The 16,108-nt window shown below is 38.0% G+C and overlaps 1 protein-coding gene across 1 annotated transcript; it reads right to left on the bottom strand.

The window, feature by feature from the left end:
- Positions 1 to 3,879: 3,879 nt before the first annotated feature.
- LOC109084063 (myosin heavy chain, fast skeletal muscle-like) lies at positions 3,880 to 16,108 on the bottom strand. Its single transcript, XM_042778187.1, is given in 42 exon segments — positions 3,880 to 3,991; positions 4,079 to 4,210; positions 4,325 to 4,420; positions 4,507 to 4,611; positions 4,695 to 4,865; positions 5,008 to 5,133; positions 5,280 to 5,483; positions 5,595 to 5,903; positions 6,105 to 6,229; positions 6,318 to 6,483; positions 6,571 to 6,754; positions 6,846 to 7,042; positions 7,146 to 7,264; positions 7,378 to 7,486; positions 7,563 to 7,952; positions 8,079 to 8,096; positions 8,099 to 8,171; positions 8,258 to 8,403; positions 8,500 to 8,676; positions 8,759 to 9,001; positions 9,087 to 9,119; positions 9,122 to 9,344; positions 9,433 to 9,569; positions 10,144 to 10,267; positions 10,372 to 10,489; positions 10,569 to 10,656; positions 10,739 to 10,809; positions 11,059 to 11,362; positions 11,439 to 11,609; positions 11,698 to 11,847; positions 11,970 to 12,088; positions 12,168 to 12,306; positions 12,478 to 12,581; positions 12,665 to 12,763; positions 12,863 to 12,926; positions 13,022 to 13,114; positions 13,206 to 13,320; positions 13,416 to 13,443; positions 15,151 to 15,307; positions 15,387 to 15,530; positions 15,638 to 15,850; positions 15,983 to 16,108. Coding segments are annotated over 41 exon segments (5,790 nt in total). The 5' UTR covers positions 15,839 to 15,850; positions 15,983 to 16,108; the 3' UTR covers positions 3,880 to 3,973.

Here is a 16,108-nt window from a genome sequence, read left to right as displayed (position 1 = left end):
TTTCCCTAAGGGTGGTCGTATTAGGACTTTAAACAAATATAGCTGGTCGGTCAGCTATGTCATTGGGGCGTTGCCATTTGCCAGCATAGGTCACAAGCATTATTGTGGTGTCAACTTTAAAGCTTTAATATCAGACAGACATTCGCTGTAATCTACTCTGTCTCTGACAACCATATTTGAAAGAATATCGTAGGAGCTGTTGATTCAGTTGTTCTTTAATTATTGTTATTTAATTATTTAATCATTCCTTTGTTTGGTCATTATAAAGGAAAACTTTACATTAGCATTTATCTTTATTTATTCATTAGCAGGCATTTTTATTCAGCAACTTCAGCAACTGCTACACAGGCATGCTATTCGTGCATTGATTGCTTGGATTCAGTAGTGGAAAACAGCTGAACTGGCCAGGTAACATTTCTTTTAAAAATATGTAGTTATTAGCATTTGGAATCGATATTGCAGACCTTCTCTGGCTCTCTGAATGCTTTCTTCAAGTGTTTTACTTAGGACAATTCACATGCAAGAGTTAAATGTTTAGATAGAAGTGGTGTGGCTGAAGCATGAAGACTGAGTGTTTCTAATAGATGTCATGAGAATGCATCTGTAATATTTTTGGGACTATTTGTCCATCTTGGAGGACAGATGGGGTCTTGTGATTAGGGCATTTGTATACTCAGTTCGGGATAAACTAGTATTAGTATTTTGCATTTTGATTAAATTTAAGAATTTTACACTTGGACTGGGTATTTATCATTTGAATTTTTGGGATGGCAGACTAGAGCAAGATAATGCATTTTGGGAAGGTCAGTAGACATGCCACATTATATATTTGGTAATAACCTGTTTTTTTTTTTTTTTTTTTTATTGGTAAAAAACAAAGAGATTTGAATATTTTTAGCTACAATCATTGTAATTTGAATGGTGAGTAATGATTCAATCATAACATTTTTTTTTTTTTTTTGTGGGAAACACTTTATATGTTTTTTAAGATTAGTTAATTATATCAGTAACAAACTAACATTGAACAGTACTGCACAGCATTTATTGATCTCGAAGTTAATTTCAGAATTAACACATTTTTAAAAACACATCTGTTAACATTAGTTAATGCACTGTGAACTAACATGAACACACAGTGAGTAATGGGACCTTATTGTAAAGTGTTTCTATTTTCTTTTAATTTTATTGTCTTTGCCCCTCCCATTAACAGAACATTGCTAATGTATGCCGTCTTGTGCTCTCCAGCCATTGGCATCCCATGCAAACATTCTGTAAGTGTTTCCAATTCAACACCAGAAGAATAATTACACGTTTACACACATTCATAGTGTAACTTAAAGGTGCACTCAGTAATTTTATTATAGTAGCTAATGTGTCAGTCGTCTTCAAATATTTAGTTACTGATATCACTGTAGAAAAATTATTTGCCATCAGCCCTGATGTTTGATGTTCTGTGAGCAATAGTGTTCAATATCTGTCCCGCTCCACCCTGTGATATGTAAAATAAAACTGTTATTATTACACTGTTTTATGACGAGTCTCTATTGCACATCATTGTAAACAGAAAAAGTATATTTTTCAAATGTATAGTCTTTTTTTTGGCAAAAATAAAATGTTTTAATGAGTAAAAATTACTGAGTGCACCTCTAAAAATGTTTAAATCATATAGAGGAACTGTTGGAAATGTCAGCCCAAACAGACCAGAGAAAATGAAGTAACAGTTTCTATATAATTCAGAAGTAAGAAGAATTTGACACTAGGGGTGGGCAAAACATTTTTTTTTTTATGCATCACAATCATGATCTTTGTAGTGTGAAGTGTATGAGAATATTTTGGAAATAATTTGCAAAAGGGCTGCATAATTAATCGAAATTAAACCGCAGTCATGATTAGGCAAAAACTGCGATTGTCATGCGTATCTTTCAGTGAAGCACGGTTCTGTGATCAGTAGTAAATCTCCATCCAAACCAGAGGGTGCTCTCGTGCTGAATAAACAGAAGATTTAACTGCTTTCATTGATTCAACATGACTAATAAACACATGACTATGACAATATATGGCTTTAAGAAAATTATAAACAGTATCACAATCAAAGCATATTTTATGTGAAGGAAATATGAGTGGTATTTTGCATTTGCTAAAGTGATTTTTTTGTGTGTTGCTGTTTTGTTGCTATGGTGTTACAATGTTGAAAACATGGCTTATGAATATTAATATTTTTGTGATGTTCTTCCTGATTTTTTTAAGGCACATATTGCTAAGAGGGCTCTATGGCTATAACCATTGCAAGATTTGTAACTTTATCATGCACAGTAGCTTTTCTTGATGCGAGGGGAGGGGGACGAATGAAAAGCCTATCACAATGTGAAACGTGACTTTGATACAATGTGATGTGCATTAGGTAGTTTAAATAATGATACTATCCTATTTTAGCCATATAATTTTACATTTCATTTGCACTCAGTAATTTTCCTTTGTCAGTGAAAATGAGAAGATTGGACTTTAGTCCATGCATGCGCTGTGATATTGTCTTCCAAGTAGATATCCAGCAATTAACCGATTTTACTATTAACCACACTTTAAAACATCATGGTTAATTAATTGATCATTTGATCAATCGAGAGAGGTGACAGTTGCATGTGTGTATTACTTGTTTCTGCGCGTCTCTCTCTATAAACAATGAAACTGTGAGTTTAGTTTCTTCAAAAACAGTGATTTACCCCCTCATTACTGAGGAATATAATATAGCGATCCAGTATCTAAGGTATTTTATTAAAGGTGCTGTATGTAAGATTTTGACTCTACTAAAGCATAAAAATACCAATATATGTTTGCAGATATTTAAGAAACATGCTAAGTTAGCATACTTGTTTATCTGAAAAACAATGCTACAGTCAGTTATTCTCCTTTGAAAATGTGCGTTCTGGGTCGGAATGTCCATCTTTGTTTTGGTTTGTTAAACCCGCCCACTGCCAGTTTACACAATTGTATCTCGGCACCCCGGGTTGCCAGTTGACAGAAAACACAGCGTATATCATTTCATTCATCATCAAATGCGCTCGTTCCTGTTTGTGTCATCAATCTGGCAACCTGCATGTGCATCAAGTCTGAGGAGGAGGGGCCAGGTGAAAAAAACCCTCTCCAATATTTTGAATTTGGACTGCAATACCTAGTTTAACCACTCAGTGTCAATCCTACATAAAGCACCTTTAATGAAAATTGCGGAGCAGCGCTGACAAGAAGTTTCTGTACCCCCGAATGTTTCTGTGTGTGCGCAGTGTGATCTCCGATCTCACAAACCAAAATAATGGATGAGATTTTCTCAGGCCACATGCAAAATTAGATGAATTATTAAAAAGAGTATTAAAATGAATATGTCTGGATGACAGTTGATCACAATAACGGTTCAGTTAATTCCCCGCATTAGTAACAGTTTCCCCTGGGGGATAAATAAAGTTAATAATAGTCTTATATTAATAATAATAATAATAGAATGCACAAACTGAAAACACAAAATAATTTTGTGATCTATTTCTATTTGTTATTTTCAAAAGGGAAATAATGATATGGATATTTACAGAGCATTGGTCACTTTTGTTTTACATTTCAAAGGAAGAGATGGACTTTTTTTGACTTTGTTATTATTTTGTGCTGTTATTTCTGTTTCAAAAGGCAGCAATAAATAACACTTTAAAATCTAAAGAGTGTTCATGTGATTTTATACATTAGTAGTGTTGTGAAATTAATGAATGCATAATATTTGTGATGACCGTGAAATCATGATTTTTCCTCAGACTATAATCGTACCAACAAAATCTATAATCGTTGCATCCCTACTTCCAAGATCTACCAGTTCAATACAATGACATAAACCGAGAGTGCCTTGAGAAACTGTATTTAATGCATATATAAGACACAGCACAAGTAAGTCATATTATATGCTTGCTTGTAGATGTGGTGTGATGGCTCATCTTCATTCTTCATCCTTGCTCTTAAGTAACCAAAAAGACATTTAAATTTAGAAAATTAAAAGTAATATCCCAACACCACCACCCCCCTGCAAATTGCTTTACTATACCTTCCCAGCGTCGCGGCTCTTGGCTCTAAGCTTGTTGACCTGTGACTCAGCAACGTCAGCACGCTCCTGAGCCTCCTCCAGCTCGTGCTGCAACTTCCTGTACCTGGACAGGTGAGTGTTGGTCTGCTCCTCCTGTTAGGATGACACCAGATATCAAACCCCTTTCAGCATTGCACTCATGGCACTGAATGTATTGAATAGAAAATGTCAAAAATTCACACTCAAGACATTTGTCATTAGACTTACGGCTTCTTCAGCCTGGCGCTTGTAGACCTTCACTTTCAGCTGCAGTTTGTCTACCAGATCCTGCAGGCGGATCACGTTCTTCTTGTCTTCCTCAGTCTTTGGGTGTAAGAATTGTTGATGGTCTTAGTTAAACTATGTATATTATAATGAAATGAAAGTGTCTAAATCCAGTGTAGTTCTACCTGGTAGGTGAGCTCCTTCACTCTCCTTTCATATTTGCGCACTCCTTTCACAGCATCTGCACCACGTCTCTGTTCAGCTTCAACTTCAGCCTCCAACTCACGCACCTTCGGTAGAGAGTTATTGTTGTCATCTGTCAAATCTCTACCATAGTCAGATCACATAAGACTGTATTTAGCTTGTAATTTACCCTGGACTCCAGTTTCTGGAGCTGTTTCTTTCCACCCTTCATGGCCAGACTCTCAGCCTCATCCAGACGGTGCTGCAGGTCTTTGACAGTCACCTCCAGGTTCTTCTTCATCCTCTCCAGATGAGCACTGGTGTCCTGCTCCTTCTTCAGCTCCTCAGCCATCATGGCAGCCTGAAATATAAGCCAATTCAAATGAACTAGCCAATATAGACTGAAATGCCTTCCATGAAGGATACCTTTGTTACCACATGCAGCTAAACAAAGTCAAATTACTGTTTAATTTAGAGTAGAGTAAGAAAATGTAAACACTCACATCAGTGATGGCCTTCTTGGCCTTCTCCTCTGCGTTTCTGGCCTCCTGGACTGCATCGTCCACCTCACCTTGAACCTGGACCAGATCAGCCTCAAGCTTCTTCTTGGTGTTAATAAGACTTGTATTCTGTGGGATTTAAGCAGTTTTTGTCAGAATGGCTTTTATCTATAACCTCCCATTTTCTAGTTTTTTTTTTAATCATAATATTTTTTTAATATTATTTTTTAAAAGTTATTATAAAATATATATTTATAATTCTATAATTTTTATACTTGTGAGTGCAGCAGTCCCACACGCTCGCTGGCATCCACCAGCTCCTGCTCCGCCACTTTGCGGCCTCTCTCTGTTTGCTCCAGTGCAGCTCTCAGCTCCTCAATCTCTGCTTGCATCAGGCTATTCCTGCGCTCGACCATGGCCACCTGCTCCTTCATGTCCTCCTGTCCTCTGACAGCTTCATCAAGGTGCAGCTGGGCATCCTGTAGCAATGTTCTTTTATTTGTTAGTTGCATGTCATGCTCAGTTAATTCATGTATCATATTATCATACATTTAATATCTGTTGCAATTCCTCATTCTACAGAGAGATACCTTGAGTTGGCCTTGGACGTTCCTGAGCTGTTTCTGGGCCTCAGCAGCCTGGCGGTTGGCATGACTCAGCTGGATCTCCATCTCATTCAGATCTCCCTCCATCTTCTTTTTGACTCTCAGGGCATCATTTCTGCTCCTGACCTCAGAGTCCAGAGTGCTCTGCATAGAATCAATCACTCTTTGGCTGTTCCTCTTGATCTGTTCCATCTCCTCATCCTTCTCCGCCAGCTTCCTGTCAATCTCACTCTTCACCTGGTTCAGCTCCAGCTGCACACGAAGAATCTTGGACTCTTCATGTTCCAGGGTGCCCTACAAAAAATTATTATTGTCTAAATTCTGAATTAAATTTGAGTTTTTAAAAATACATGATTTTGAATAATTAAAAACAGAAAACAAAAAAGCAGAAATTCGTTTTTCATTTCAGTTTCAATTCCAATCCATATTCAGTGTTTATAATATTATTTAAAGCAATGGTATCATAATGTTTGTTCTGTAGTAAAGGGATGAGACCTCGGCTTCTTCAAGTGCAGTCTGGATCTCTGATTTCTCAGACTCCACTGTCTTCTTGGCTTTTTCTAACTCATGAATGCTCTTTCCAGTCTCTCCAAGCTGCTCAGTTAGGTCAGAAATCTCCTCTAAAAAGTTTTAAACAGCAGAATGTAAAACTATGTTTTAATGCATCTCTTGTCTTATATCCTTAGTACACAAATAAAAGGCATTTACGTTGCAGATTCTTGTTCTCCCTCTTCAGGGTCTCGAGGTGGTCAAGAGCTTCTTCATAGGAGTTCTTCATTTTGAACAGCTCAGTACTGAGAGAACGAGCTTCTTTCTGAGCACCTTCTAGTTCAGCCTGGCTTTCCTCATACTTCTGTTTCCACTCTGCTAGGACCTGGTTATTAAAGAAATGTAGTCATTGTTAATTAGCAAAGTCCATGGTTCCAGGTTTAGATTTGAAGATTATCCGCATCTTTCTTACCTTATCAAAGTTTCTCTGCTTCTTGTCAAGGTTGGCAGCCAATGAATTTGCCCTCTCCACATCAATCATGAGGTCCTCTACTTCACCTTGCAGTCTCTGTTTGGTCTTTTCCAGAGAGGCACACTTGGAGTTCACCGCTTCAATGGATTCTTCAGCATCCTGTAGACGCTGGGCAAGCTTTTTTCTGAAGAAAGTGGTATGAAATGATGAAATCTTACTAATATTTGTGATATTAAAAGTAGGGTACTGAAAACTCTTTGCTTTGTTGTATTTACTTGGCTTCCTCAAGCTCCTCAGTGCGTTGGATGGCATCAGTCTCATATTTGGTTCGCCACTGAGCCACCTCACTGTTGGCCTTAGACATTCCACGCTGGAGTTCAGCTTTGGCCTCCTGCTCCTCCTCATACTGCTCTCTGAGCAAGTCACAGTCATGACGGGCAGACTGAACCGCATGGGCCAGAGCATTCTTGGCCTGTAAGGCAGGATATTTTGAGTTTTTAAACAGTTGACCATCTATACAATTACTTAGGTATAAAAAAAAAAAAAAAATTCAGTAATAATATGTGTAACTCTACCTTGACTTCTTCCTCAATATGCCTTTTGAGTTCCTCAATTTGCTGTGTATAAGCCTGTTTTCCTCTAGTTAGCTGTGAAACAAGTGCTTCTTTCTCTTCCAGTTGACGGCTAAATTCACCTGAAATCACATTACAAATATTACTTTGAATATTAATAACAGTGAATATTTAAATTAAAATGAAATATAACAGAAATTTTTGACTTATACATGTGTAACTTAATATGTCTTACCATTCTCATTTTCATTTATGTCGTTCAGCTGACGAACATTTTCATCACTCTTGGTCTTGATTTCACTCAGCTGGTCTTCCAGGGTACGGCACATCTTCTCTAAATTAGCCTAAAGAAATCCAAGATTATATAGACATGTTTTAAAGTTGCCTGCCTTTAACTTATGTATCCTAAGGTGATGTTACCTTTGCTTTAGCCACAGCCTCCATGTTGCTTGTCAAGTCATCAATCTCCATCTTGTATTCACTCTTTTCCTTCTCCAGCTTCTGCTTGACCCGCTGGAGGTTGTCGATCTGTTCTCCGAGTTCAGCCACACTGTCTGCCTGCTTCTTTCGGAGAGCTGCAGCTGTAGCTTCATGCTGCAAGGTAGACTCTTCGAGATCACGACGCATCTTCTGGAATTCGGCTTCACGCTTCTTGTTCATCTCAATCTGGGCAGCAGTGGCACCACCAGCTTCCTCAAGCCTCTCGCTGATCTCTTCAAGTTCCCTGGAAAGATCAGCTCTCTGCTTCTCCACTTTAGCACGAGCAGCTCGCTCTGCCTCAATTTCCTCTTCCAGCTCCTCGATACGGGCCTAATTGAGACAAAAAAATGTGAAATTTATAATGTACTGTAATGTAATGTTATAATGAAATGTATAATGCCCAGCTATACAAAAACTTTACAGTCTTACATAGACAAGATTTAGGGTCAGCATTACCTGAAGTTCTTTGATTTTTTCTTCTGAAGCTGTGCTCCCAAAGACCGTTCATCCTCAATCTTGCTGAGAAGTTGACTTATCTCAAAGTCCTTCCTGTTTTGAAAGTATTGTTTTGTAGAATGTGCCAAATACTTATGTTGTGTAATTGTGTAAACTTCAAACATTCAATGTCTGCTTACTTTTTGATCTTCTCATCTGATTGCTGTTTTTCGTTCTCCAGGTCCATTATGGACTCCTGGGCCAGTTTCAGATCACCCTCAAGCTTTCTCTTGGCTCTCTCAAGGTCCATACGGAGCTTCTTCTCTTGTTCCAGTGAGCCCTCAAGCTATTGTGATAGAAACCAGAGCATTAAGATCTGGTAGATAACAACAAAATTAATTAGCTTCTATTGATGGTCTCATTCTCATGACAAACATCTTACATCATCAACTTGCTGCTCAAGCTTTGTCTTCGCTTTAGTCAGAGTGTTGACTTTGTCTTCCTCTGCCTGAAGGTCATCAAGAGTCTGCTGGTGTGCCTCTTGGAGGGCTTTCTTCTCTTTGGTCAACTTGGCGATGCTCTCATCCTGAGAGGCCATCTCCTCTGTCAGGTTTTTCACCTAAATGGAAGCATTGATTATGGTTTCATTCTCAAGAGCCTGAATCACAATCAGCAGTTTGACAATGTCAAAAAATACTGACTTTATTTTCTGTTGCATGCTTTTCCTTCTCCACTTTTGCCAAGGTGAGCTCCAGGTCATCAATGTCTTTCTTTAGCTCGGAGCATTCATCCTCCAGTTTCCTCTTCTTGGCAGTCAGTTCAGCATTGATTTCTTCCTCATCCTCCAGTCTCTCGTTTGTCTCTTTGAGTTTGGCTTCGAGCTGGATCTTGCTTTTGATGAGTCCTTCACATCTCTCTTCAGCATCAGAGAGGTTTTCAGATTCCTGTTCATTGACATGGATGTAGTTAATGACTTATGTTCATAGCTATAGGATCCATATTAGGATCAATAAGTGCTGAAATACTCACAGCTGTTACTTGCAGCTGAAGGTCGTTTTTTTCTCTTGAAGAAGTGACACCATTTTCTCCTCAAGCTCCTTCTTTTTAGCTAATGCCTTTGTTAAGTCCTCCTTCATTTTTTCATAGTTTTCCTTCATGGCTGCCATTTCTTTCTCAGTCTCTGCACTCTTCAGAAGAGGCTTGATCTTGAAGTAGAGCTTCATCCATGGCCAATGTTTGACATTCATGAATGAGCGGATGTTGTATTGGATGGAATAAATTGACTCTCTGTGTAAATTGTAATCATTAAATCAGTCTTTATAACTGTGTGGTACCAAATAGTTGTAATCCAAACAGTTTCGTAAATTCATTTTACCTCCTTTCCATCATTTTGACAAACTCCTTCCTCATGACGTATCCACGGCACAAAGCCTGAGTCATGGTTACCAGCAATGCTAGTTTCTCATCTCTCATCTCCTCAAGAGCACCCAGCAGACCAGCTTTGAAGAACACCTACAATAACAGTTGGAATATGTTAGGTGTAGTACTGAAGCAGCCAATAGGTTTTTTCAACATAGATGTGGCCTGGGGAACAGTATATGGTCTTAATAATTATTGAGTTTGGCTGTTCCAATATTTCCGGTTAGAAAAATCTATTATATTCTGTACTATACTACAGAATGACATTCGGGAGAATTCTGTCCTTTCTTTTTTGATGCAACAGTTTTGGGAGGCATGATAGTGTCCAGTACACAAAGCGGGGTCCATATGGAAATGTTTTGTTGAGTGTGTTGTGGAATAACTTGACTGGCACAAAGCCTAGAACTTCAAGATAAATTTGAACACAGACTGCAAGCCAGACCCCATCACCATGCTAATGCCTGACAATCTTGTGTTTGAATGGCAGCAAATCCCTGTATTCATGTTTAACTTCCAGTGCAAGGCCATCCTTCCTCAGACTGTTGCAGTACAATTGGAAGCACTGAATTCTTTACAATTTCGTTGTGTTGTAATAGTCCAAAATTTGTAGGCAATAGTGGAAATAGTTTTTGTTTTGTCCATGTAATGTATTTGTGGAGTAGTTCACCTTGGTGTGTCCAAACTTGTATTGGGTGTGGTCTACATCAATAGAGCCCAGGAGTTTCTCTGAAGCCTTTTTGTTGTCAATGAACTGTCCCTCAGGGATGACGCTAGCATTTAATACTTTGTATCTAGAGGACATTCATGGAAGAGTTGTTCTCATAAAACATGTAAGATTGTGAAGATTACGTGATGCATCATCTCTAAGTAAGATGTTTTAAAAAGGTGTCTTTACCTCTGCTTGAAGTCACCGTAGAGGATTCTGCTGGGGAAACCCTTCCTGCAGATTCTGATACCCTCCAGCACACCATTACACCTGAGCTGGTGAATAACCAGGAAGTTCTCCATCAGACCTGAAATGCAAATGTTCTTAAGGTTCCAGAGATATTTTCAAAACTGTGATACATTTGAGTCTTCAGGGATCAAGTTTACCTGGAGTCTTAGACTCATTAGGAATCAAGCAACGCACAAAGTGAGGGTGAGTGCTCCTCAGGTTAGTCATCAGCTTACCCAAGTTCTCCTGTGGAAATTTTTATGCCATTAGTCCAGTGTTTAATGGAGAAGACGTTGACATCCTTCATTAAAAGAGGGAATCTGATTACCCTAAAAAGTGCAGACACCGTCTGGAAGGAACCACCCTTCTTCTTGCCTTTCTTTCCACCGCCGCCCTCAGCTGTTTTATATCAATGACAGAAGTTTTTTGTTGATCTTGTGTTGTTTTCCATTAACCCCTTCAATAAATCTATATTTAAATCTTGTTAAATCTAATTGTTATTTTGCATATATTTACTTCATATTTTGAATCTGTGACCATATAGATTGTTGCGTTCTGATAATCTTATTGTTTTTCAGTTTTTGTATATGCATGGACCTTGTACATAATTAAAATACAAAGGAATGCAGGGAATGCATATGTTTGTACCTTCAGCTCCATGAGCGGCATACAGGAAGGCTAGCACTTTGAGTGATGACTTTTGGTAGAGTTGCACAACAGAGTCGTTCAGTGGATCCTTGTTCTTGTCCAACCAGCCAACAATGTTGTAGTCCACAGTGCCGGCATAGTGCACCAGAGAGAAGTGGGCCTCTGCCTTACCTTTGGCAGGCTTGGGCTTCTGGAAAGCTGCAGTTTTACCAAGATGCTGATCATGCAGCTTGTTTTTGAAACTTGTGTCTGTTGCCTTGGGGAACATGCACTCCTCTTCAAGGATGGAGAAGATGCCCATTGGCTGTTGAAGAAAATAGTCACACTTAAGTACAGACACAATGTGAATAGTAAATTTAATTTACAGAATATCCTTTTACCTTCTCAATGAGCTCAATGCAGGCAGCCAAGTCCATACCAAAGTCAATGAACTCCCATTCAATGCCTTCTTTCTTGTACTCCTCTTGCTCCAGAACAAACATGTGGTGGTTGAAGAACTGTTGCAGTTTCTCATTTGTGAAGTTGATGCAAAGCTGCTCCAAGCTGTTGAACTGATAATTCAACAGAGGCAAGTTCTTACTGCTGACTGTTATCTTCTATATCTTTATTCTTTCAGAGACATTAATGACTGATACTCACATCAAAGATCTCAAATCCAGCGATGTCCAGCACACCAATGAAGAACTGTCTAGGCTGCTTGGTGTCCAACATCTCATTGATACGGATGACCATCCACAAAAACATTTTCTCATAGACAGACTTGGAGAGAGCCGAGACTGCATTGTTCACCTGAAAAATTCAGAGGTCAGCGTAATTGATATTAAACTTTACTTTCTGTAGAGTGAATGTCTTTTATGAATGTCTACAAGACATTTTTTGGTTGTACATCTTTCGAGTAGGTAAGTCATCACCTGTGGTACTGTCTGGCCTTTGGTCACCATCTCATTCCCGACCTTCACTCTGGGGAAGCACAGAGCTTTCAGCATGTCAGCAGAGTTGAGGCCCATGAGGTAAGCAATTTTATCGGCCACTGAGGAAGAACAGTTTTACAAATTGTTGCTAATGAAGTCCATGTTTGCATGCTAATAAGTGCTAATAGAACATCTTACCCTCAGTGCCATCAGGTTCAGCCTGCTCCTCTCTCTGCTTCTGTTTGAACTTCATGTTCCCATGATGCATCACAGCACCTGTCAGCTTGTAGATGCTGATTTTCTCATCAGCAGTGAAGCCCAGAATATCAATGGCAGTCTGTTTTCAAACCGACCAAATAAATCACATTATTTATTAGAGAGGCAAAAGTGAAGAGTCTTTTATATTGTATGTCTTGCAGTATTCAGTTTATGCTGGTGTTCTTCCTGTTTATTTAATGTCAGAAACATTGCTTGAAATCTGAAAATAATATTGCAGTTGTCCACATACATCTGTGGCAATGAACTCTTCCACATCATTGATACTCTTGACAGTGATTTCACCCTGGCTGATCATTGGATAGTCATAAGGGTTGGTGGTGATGAGCAGGGCCTCTATAAAGAGTTGATGTGCAGCATGTTAACAGTGCTCTCAAACATGGAAATAACTGAAACACACAATCCTGTAGATTTCTCACCGAGTAGCTCTGGCTTGTGTCCAGTCATGAGCTGGTAGAAGATGTGGTAACTCCTCTCAGCAGACAGCTGGAATGTCACGCGAGACTTTTCCAGCAAATCTTTAAAAAAAAGAGGGAAAAGAAGACATTGAGTTGCATTGTTTAACCCACATCTTAGCCTTGAAATAAGATGTTTGGCTTAAAACAGTGTTGACTCACAAGTTTCAATGTCAGCTGAGGCCAGTTTTCCAGTGGTGCCAAAGTGAATCCTGATGAATTTACCCTATGGAGATCATGTACAAAAGCTCAACTGTCTGGCAGTTTTGAAAGTGTGACTGACGTTGTACAATGTTATAATGATTCATAAGTGCAACTTACAAAACGAGAGGAGTTGTCGTTCCTCACAGTCTTGGCATTACCATAAGCCTCCAGCAGAGGGTTGGCTGCCACGATTTGGTCCTCCAGTGATCCCTAATATAATTGATGGGCAGTAGTTTAGTAGGTATGAGGTGAAGCACAAATACTGTAATCATAACACCGTCTAGAATAGGTATTTACTAACCTGCATTTTTCCAGGGACTGGCTCTGGCTTCTTCGGTCCAGACATCGCACCAACAGTTGCAAAGTACTGAATGACACGTTTTGTGTTCACAGTCTTTCCTGCACCAGATTCTCCACTGGAGATTGATATGAGATCATCATTTAGTCATAAATCTTCAATGAATTTATATAACTGTAAATCTCACTTAATTTCAGCAGAGTATTTACTCACGTAATCAGGACAGACTGGTTCTCACGATCTGATAATAAAGCATGGAGTATTAACAGTTAAAAAAAATAGGTAGCACTCTATATTAACTTAAAGGTATAAAGAGTTTGTAAATAAAATTAAGTAAATTTTAATACATTAATGGGTTATATGTGTAACGATATTAATATTCCCTTCTTCATGTAAATGCATATAAACAAGGGATGGAAACAATTTTATGCAATCATACTGGTAATATTTAACCCTTGCATGTTAATTTAAAAAAGTTACACTGTGGTCCTTAGAGGACAAAAAATTTCCATATTAAAAAACGTTTTTTACATTTTAAAGCTCGGGAGTTTTGTCTCATTTTAAAGAAGACCCATGGCAGATTATTGTTGAATTACAGGTTTAAAGTTTAATGAGGTTTTAGTTTATGCGAATTATTTATTACCAAATTTTTTATGTAAAATATATATTTCATGAAACATGTTGAACTCAAAAAGTTCTAGAATATCAAAGCCATAAATCTAAACAAGTTGTGTTTCTAACTTGACATTGATATCTCAAAAAATTTGCTTTTAGTAAGATTTTGTTTGGGCGCAGTACCAAACTTTTTCCATTAAATGTCAGCAAAGTTGCACTGCTAAACACAGCACTGGGATTTGTGATATGCAGAACAGTATAATTAAACACACACACATACACATTATTTTTTTATAACACACAGACAAACCACACTCTGACATTCATACCAACACACCCACACAATTATATCTGCATAATTTATCCAATTTGCTCAATAATGCAGCAAAATCAGAAACCATGAAAAAGTGAGTATTTGCTTTATAGGCCAAACCTTAGAAAATGGCACCATTTGGTAAAAAAAAAAAAAACAGAATGAAAAGACTGCATCATTTTATAGTTAAATGGTCCTGAAATTAAAAATTGCATTATTAATTGGTTTCAATGGGGACATGGGTACCTACTGTAAAATAGATTTATTAAAGGAAACGAGGCTGAAATATTAAAATTCTAATGAAAAAAAAAACACACTTGTGCCAAAATTTATGCTGTTGGCATTAACAAGGGCAAAATTATTAAATAATAGTCGTTATAAGGTGCTTATCAATTAGCAAACAAAAACTTGAACTTTACCACCAATTTGCATCAGGTGAAAAACCTTGGTTAAGTATGGTTTACTAGCTAGTTGTTAATTAAGGGTTTAGTGCTTTTGTATGAACTTTCTTTTTTCTCATTGGAACAGTGAATAATATAAATTTAAATCTTACTATTTGAATTAGGTTATGCATCTATCCAGGCTACATTATCCAACTTTTGGCTTTCTAGCAGCAGAAGCATAAAACTACAAGTAAGGTGCAACTTCCACTGCATTTAGTAGTAGCCTGACCTTCATTTATTTACAGATATGAAGTAAATACACATGAACAAATGGAGAAAGTATGTAGTTTCTCATTAAAACTGTTTAAACAGCTTTAAATGACAAAGAAATATTATAGATGTATTGTAGTGATTCATGGTAATGTATAAACATTATGGATTTATCATGTACTCATTTAAATTAAGTTGATTTTGAACTAATAAAAGTTACATATCGTAGCTTTAACAATGCACAATCAACAGTTTGTAGAAGATGAATTATACACTAATACTTTATATAATGTAGTTATTGTAAATTTTTATCATTTCATAAAAGTCCTTCATTACTCATTTCTTGACATTTCCCGAATCCACTTACCAGTGAGCATGAACTGGTAGGCGTTGTCGGAGATGGAGAAGATGTGAGGTGGGGCTTCAATCCTCTTTTTGCCTCTGTATCCACCCACAACAACTGCGTCGTACACTGGGAGCCATTTGTATGGATTGACAGTGACGCAGAACAAGCCAGAGTAGGTCTGAAACGGAGATAGATAGTCCAGTTTTACAATGCTGCCGTCCCATACTAGGAATAAAACATGATTTACTTAGACTTACATAGATCATCCATGCTGCGTAACGCTCTTTGAGGTTAAAAAGCACAGCAGGTTCATTGAGGTGGGTCATCATGGCCATGTCCTCAATTTTGTCAAACTTGGGAGGATTCATGGGGAAGATTTCATCTTCTTTTACTGTGACAGTCTGTAATGAACATTGATTAGACTTTTTTGTACACACATTTGTACACTATTTAACTGAAGAACTTTAACCTCTGAAGATAGTTTTTTATTTTTGTCCATGATACTTACTTTCCCACTGTGAGTTTTGACAGTAGCTTTGCCACCCTCTTTACTAACAAGAGTACCCTTCAGGTACATCTCGTCTGGATCTACCACAAAGAACGCCGTTTTAGCATCAAAGGGGGTGTTCTGAGCCTCGATTCTCTCTCTTTCTGTTTTCCGGAGGTAAACGGCCGCCGGGCCGAAACACTCCATTTCACCATCTCCCATGATGGCACTTCGCTGTGGAGTAAAGTATTCACTTTAACACTGCTTAGTATTTACCTCTTTACTCTGCTCAGGTGTTCATATTATAAGCTGGACATCTTGTCATAATAATTACAATATTTTAATCAGCTACTTGTATTGGTTTACCTTTTATGATGCTCCAAGAGGAAAATACCAGCTGTCAAGTTATGGATTCTGAAAAAAGACCAAGAGGTAGTTAGAGAATTGTATTTGCATCTGCCATTATGGGCCAGTATATATCCTTTGATTCAA

This window comes from Cyprinus carpio, chromosome A20 (genome assembly GCF_018340385.1).
Source record: "Cyprinus carpio isolate SPL01 chromosome A20, ASM1834038v1, whole genome shotgun sequence".
In the NCBI taxonomy this organism is placed as follows: domain Eukaryota; kingdom Metazoa; phylum Chordata; class Actinopteri; order Cypriniformes; family Cyprinidae; genus Cyprinus; species Cyprinus carpio.
The sequence above is the reverse complement of the archived record's forward strand: the minus strand, read 5'-3'. Positions and strand labels throughout refer to the sequence as shown.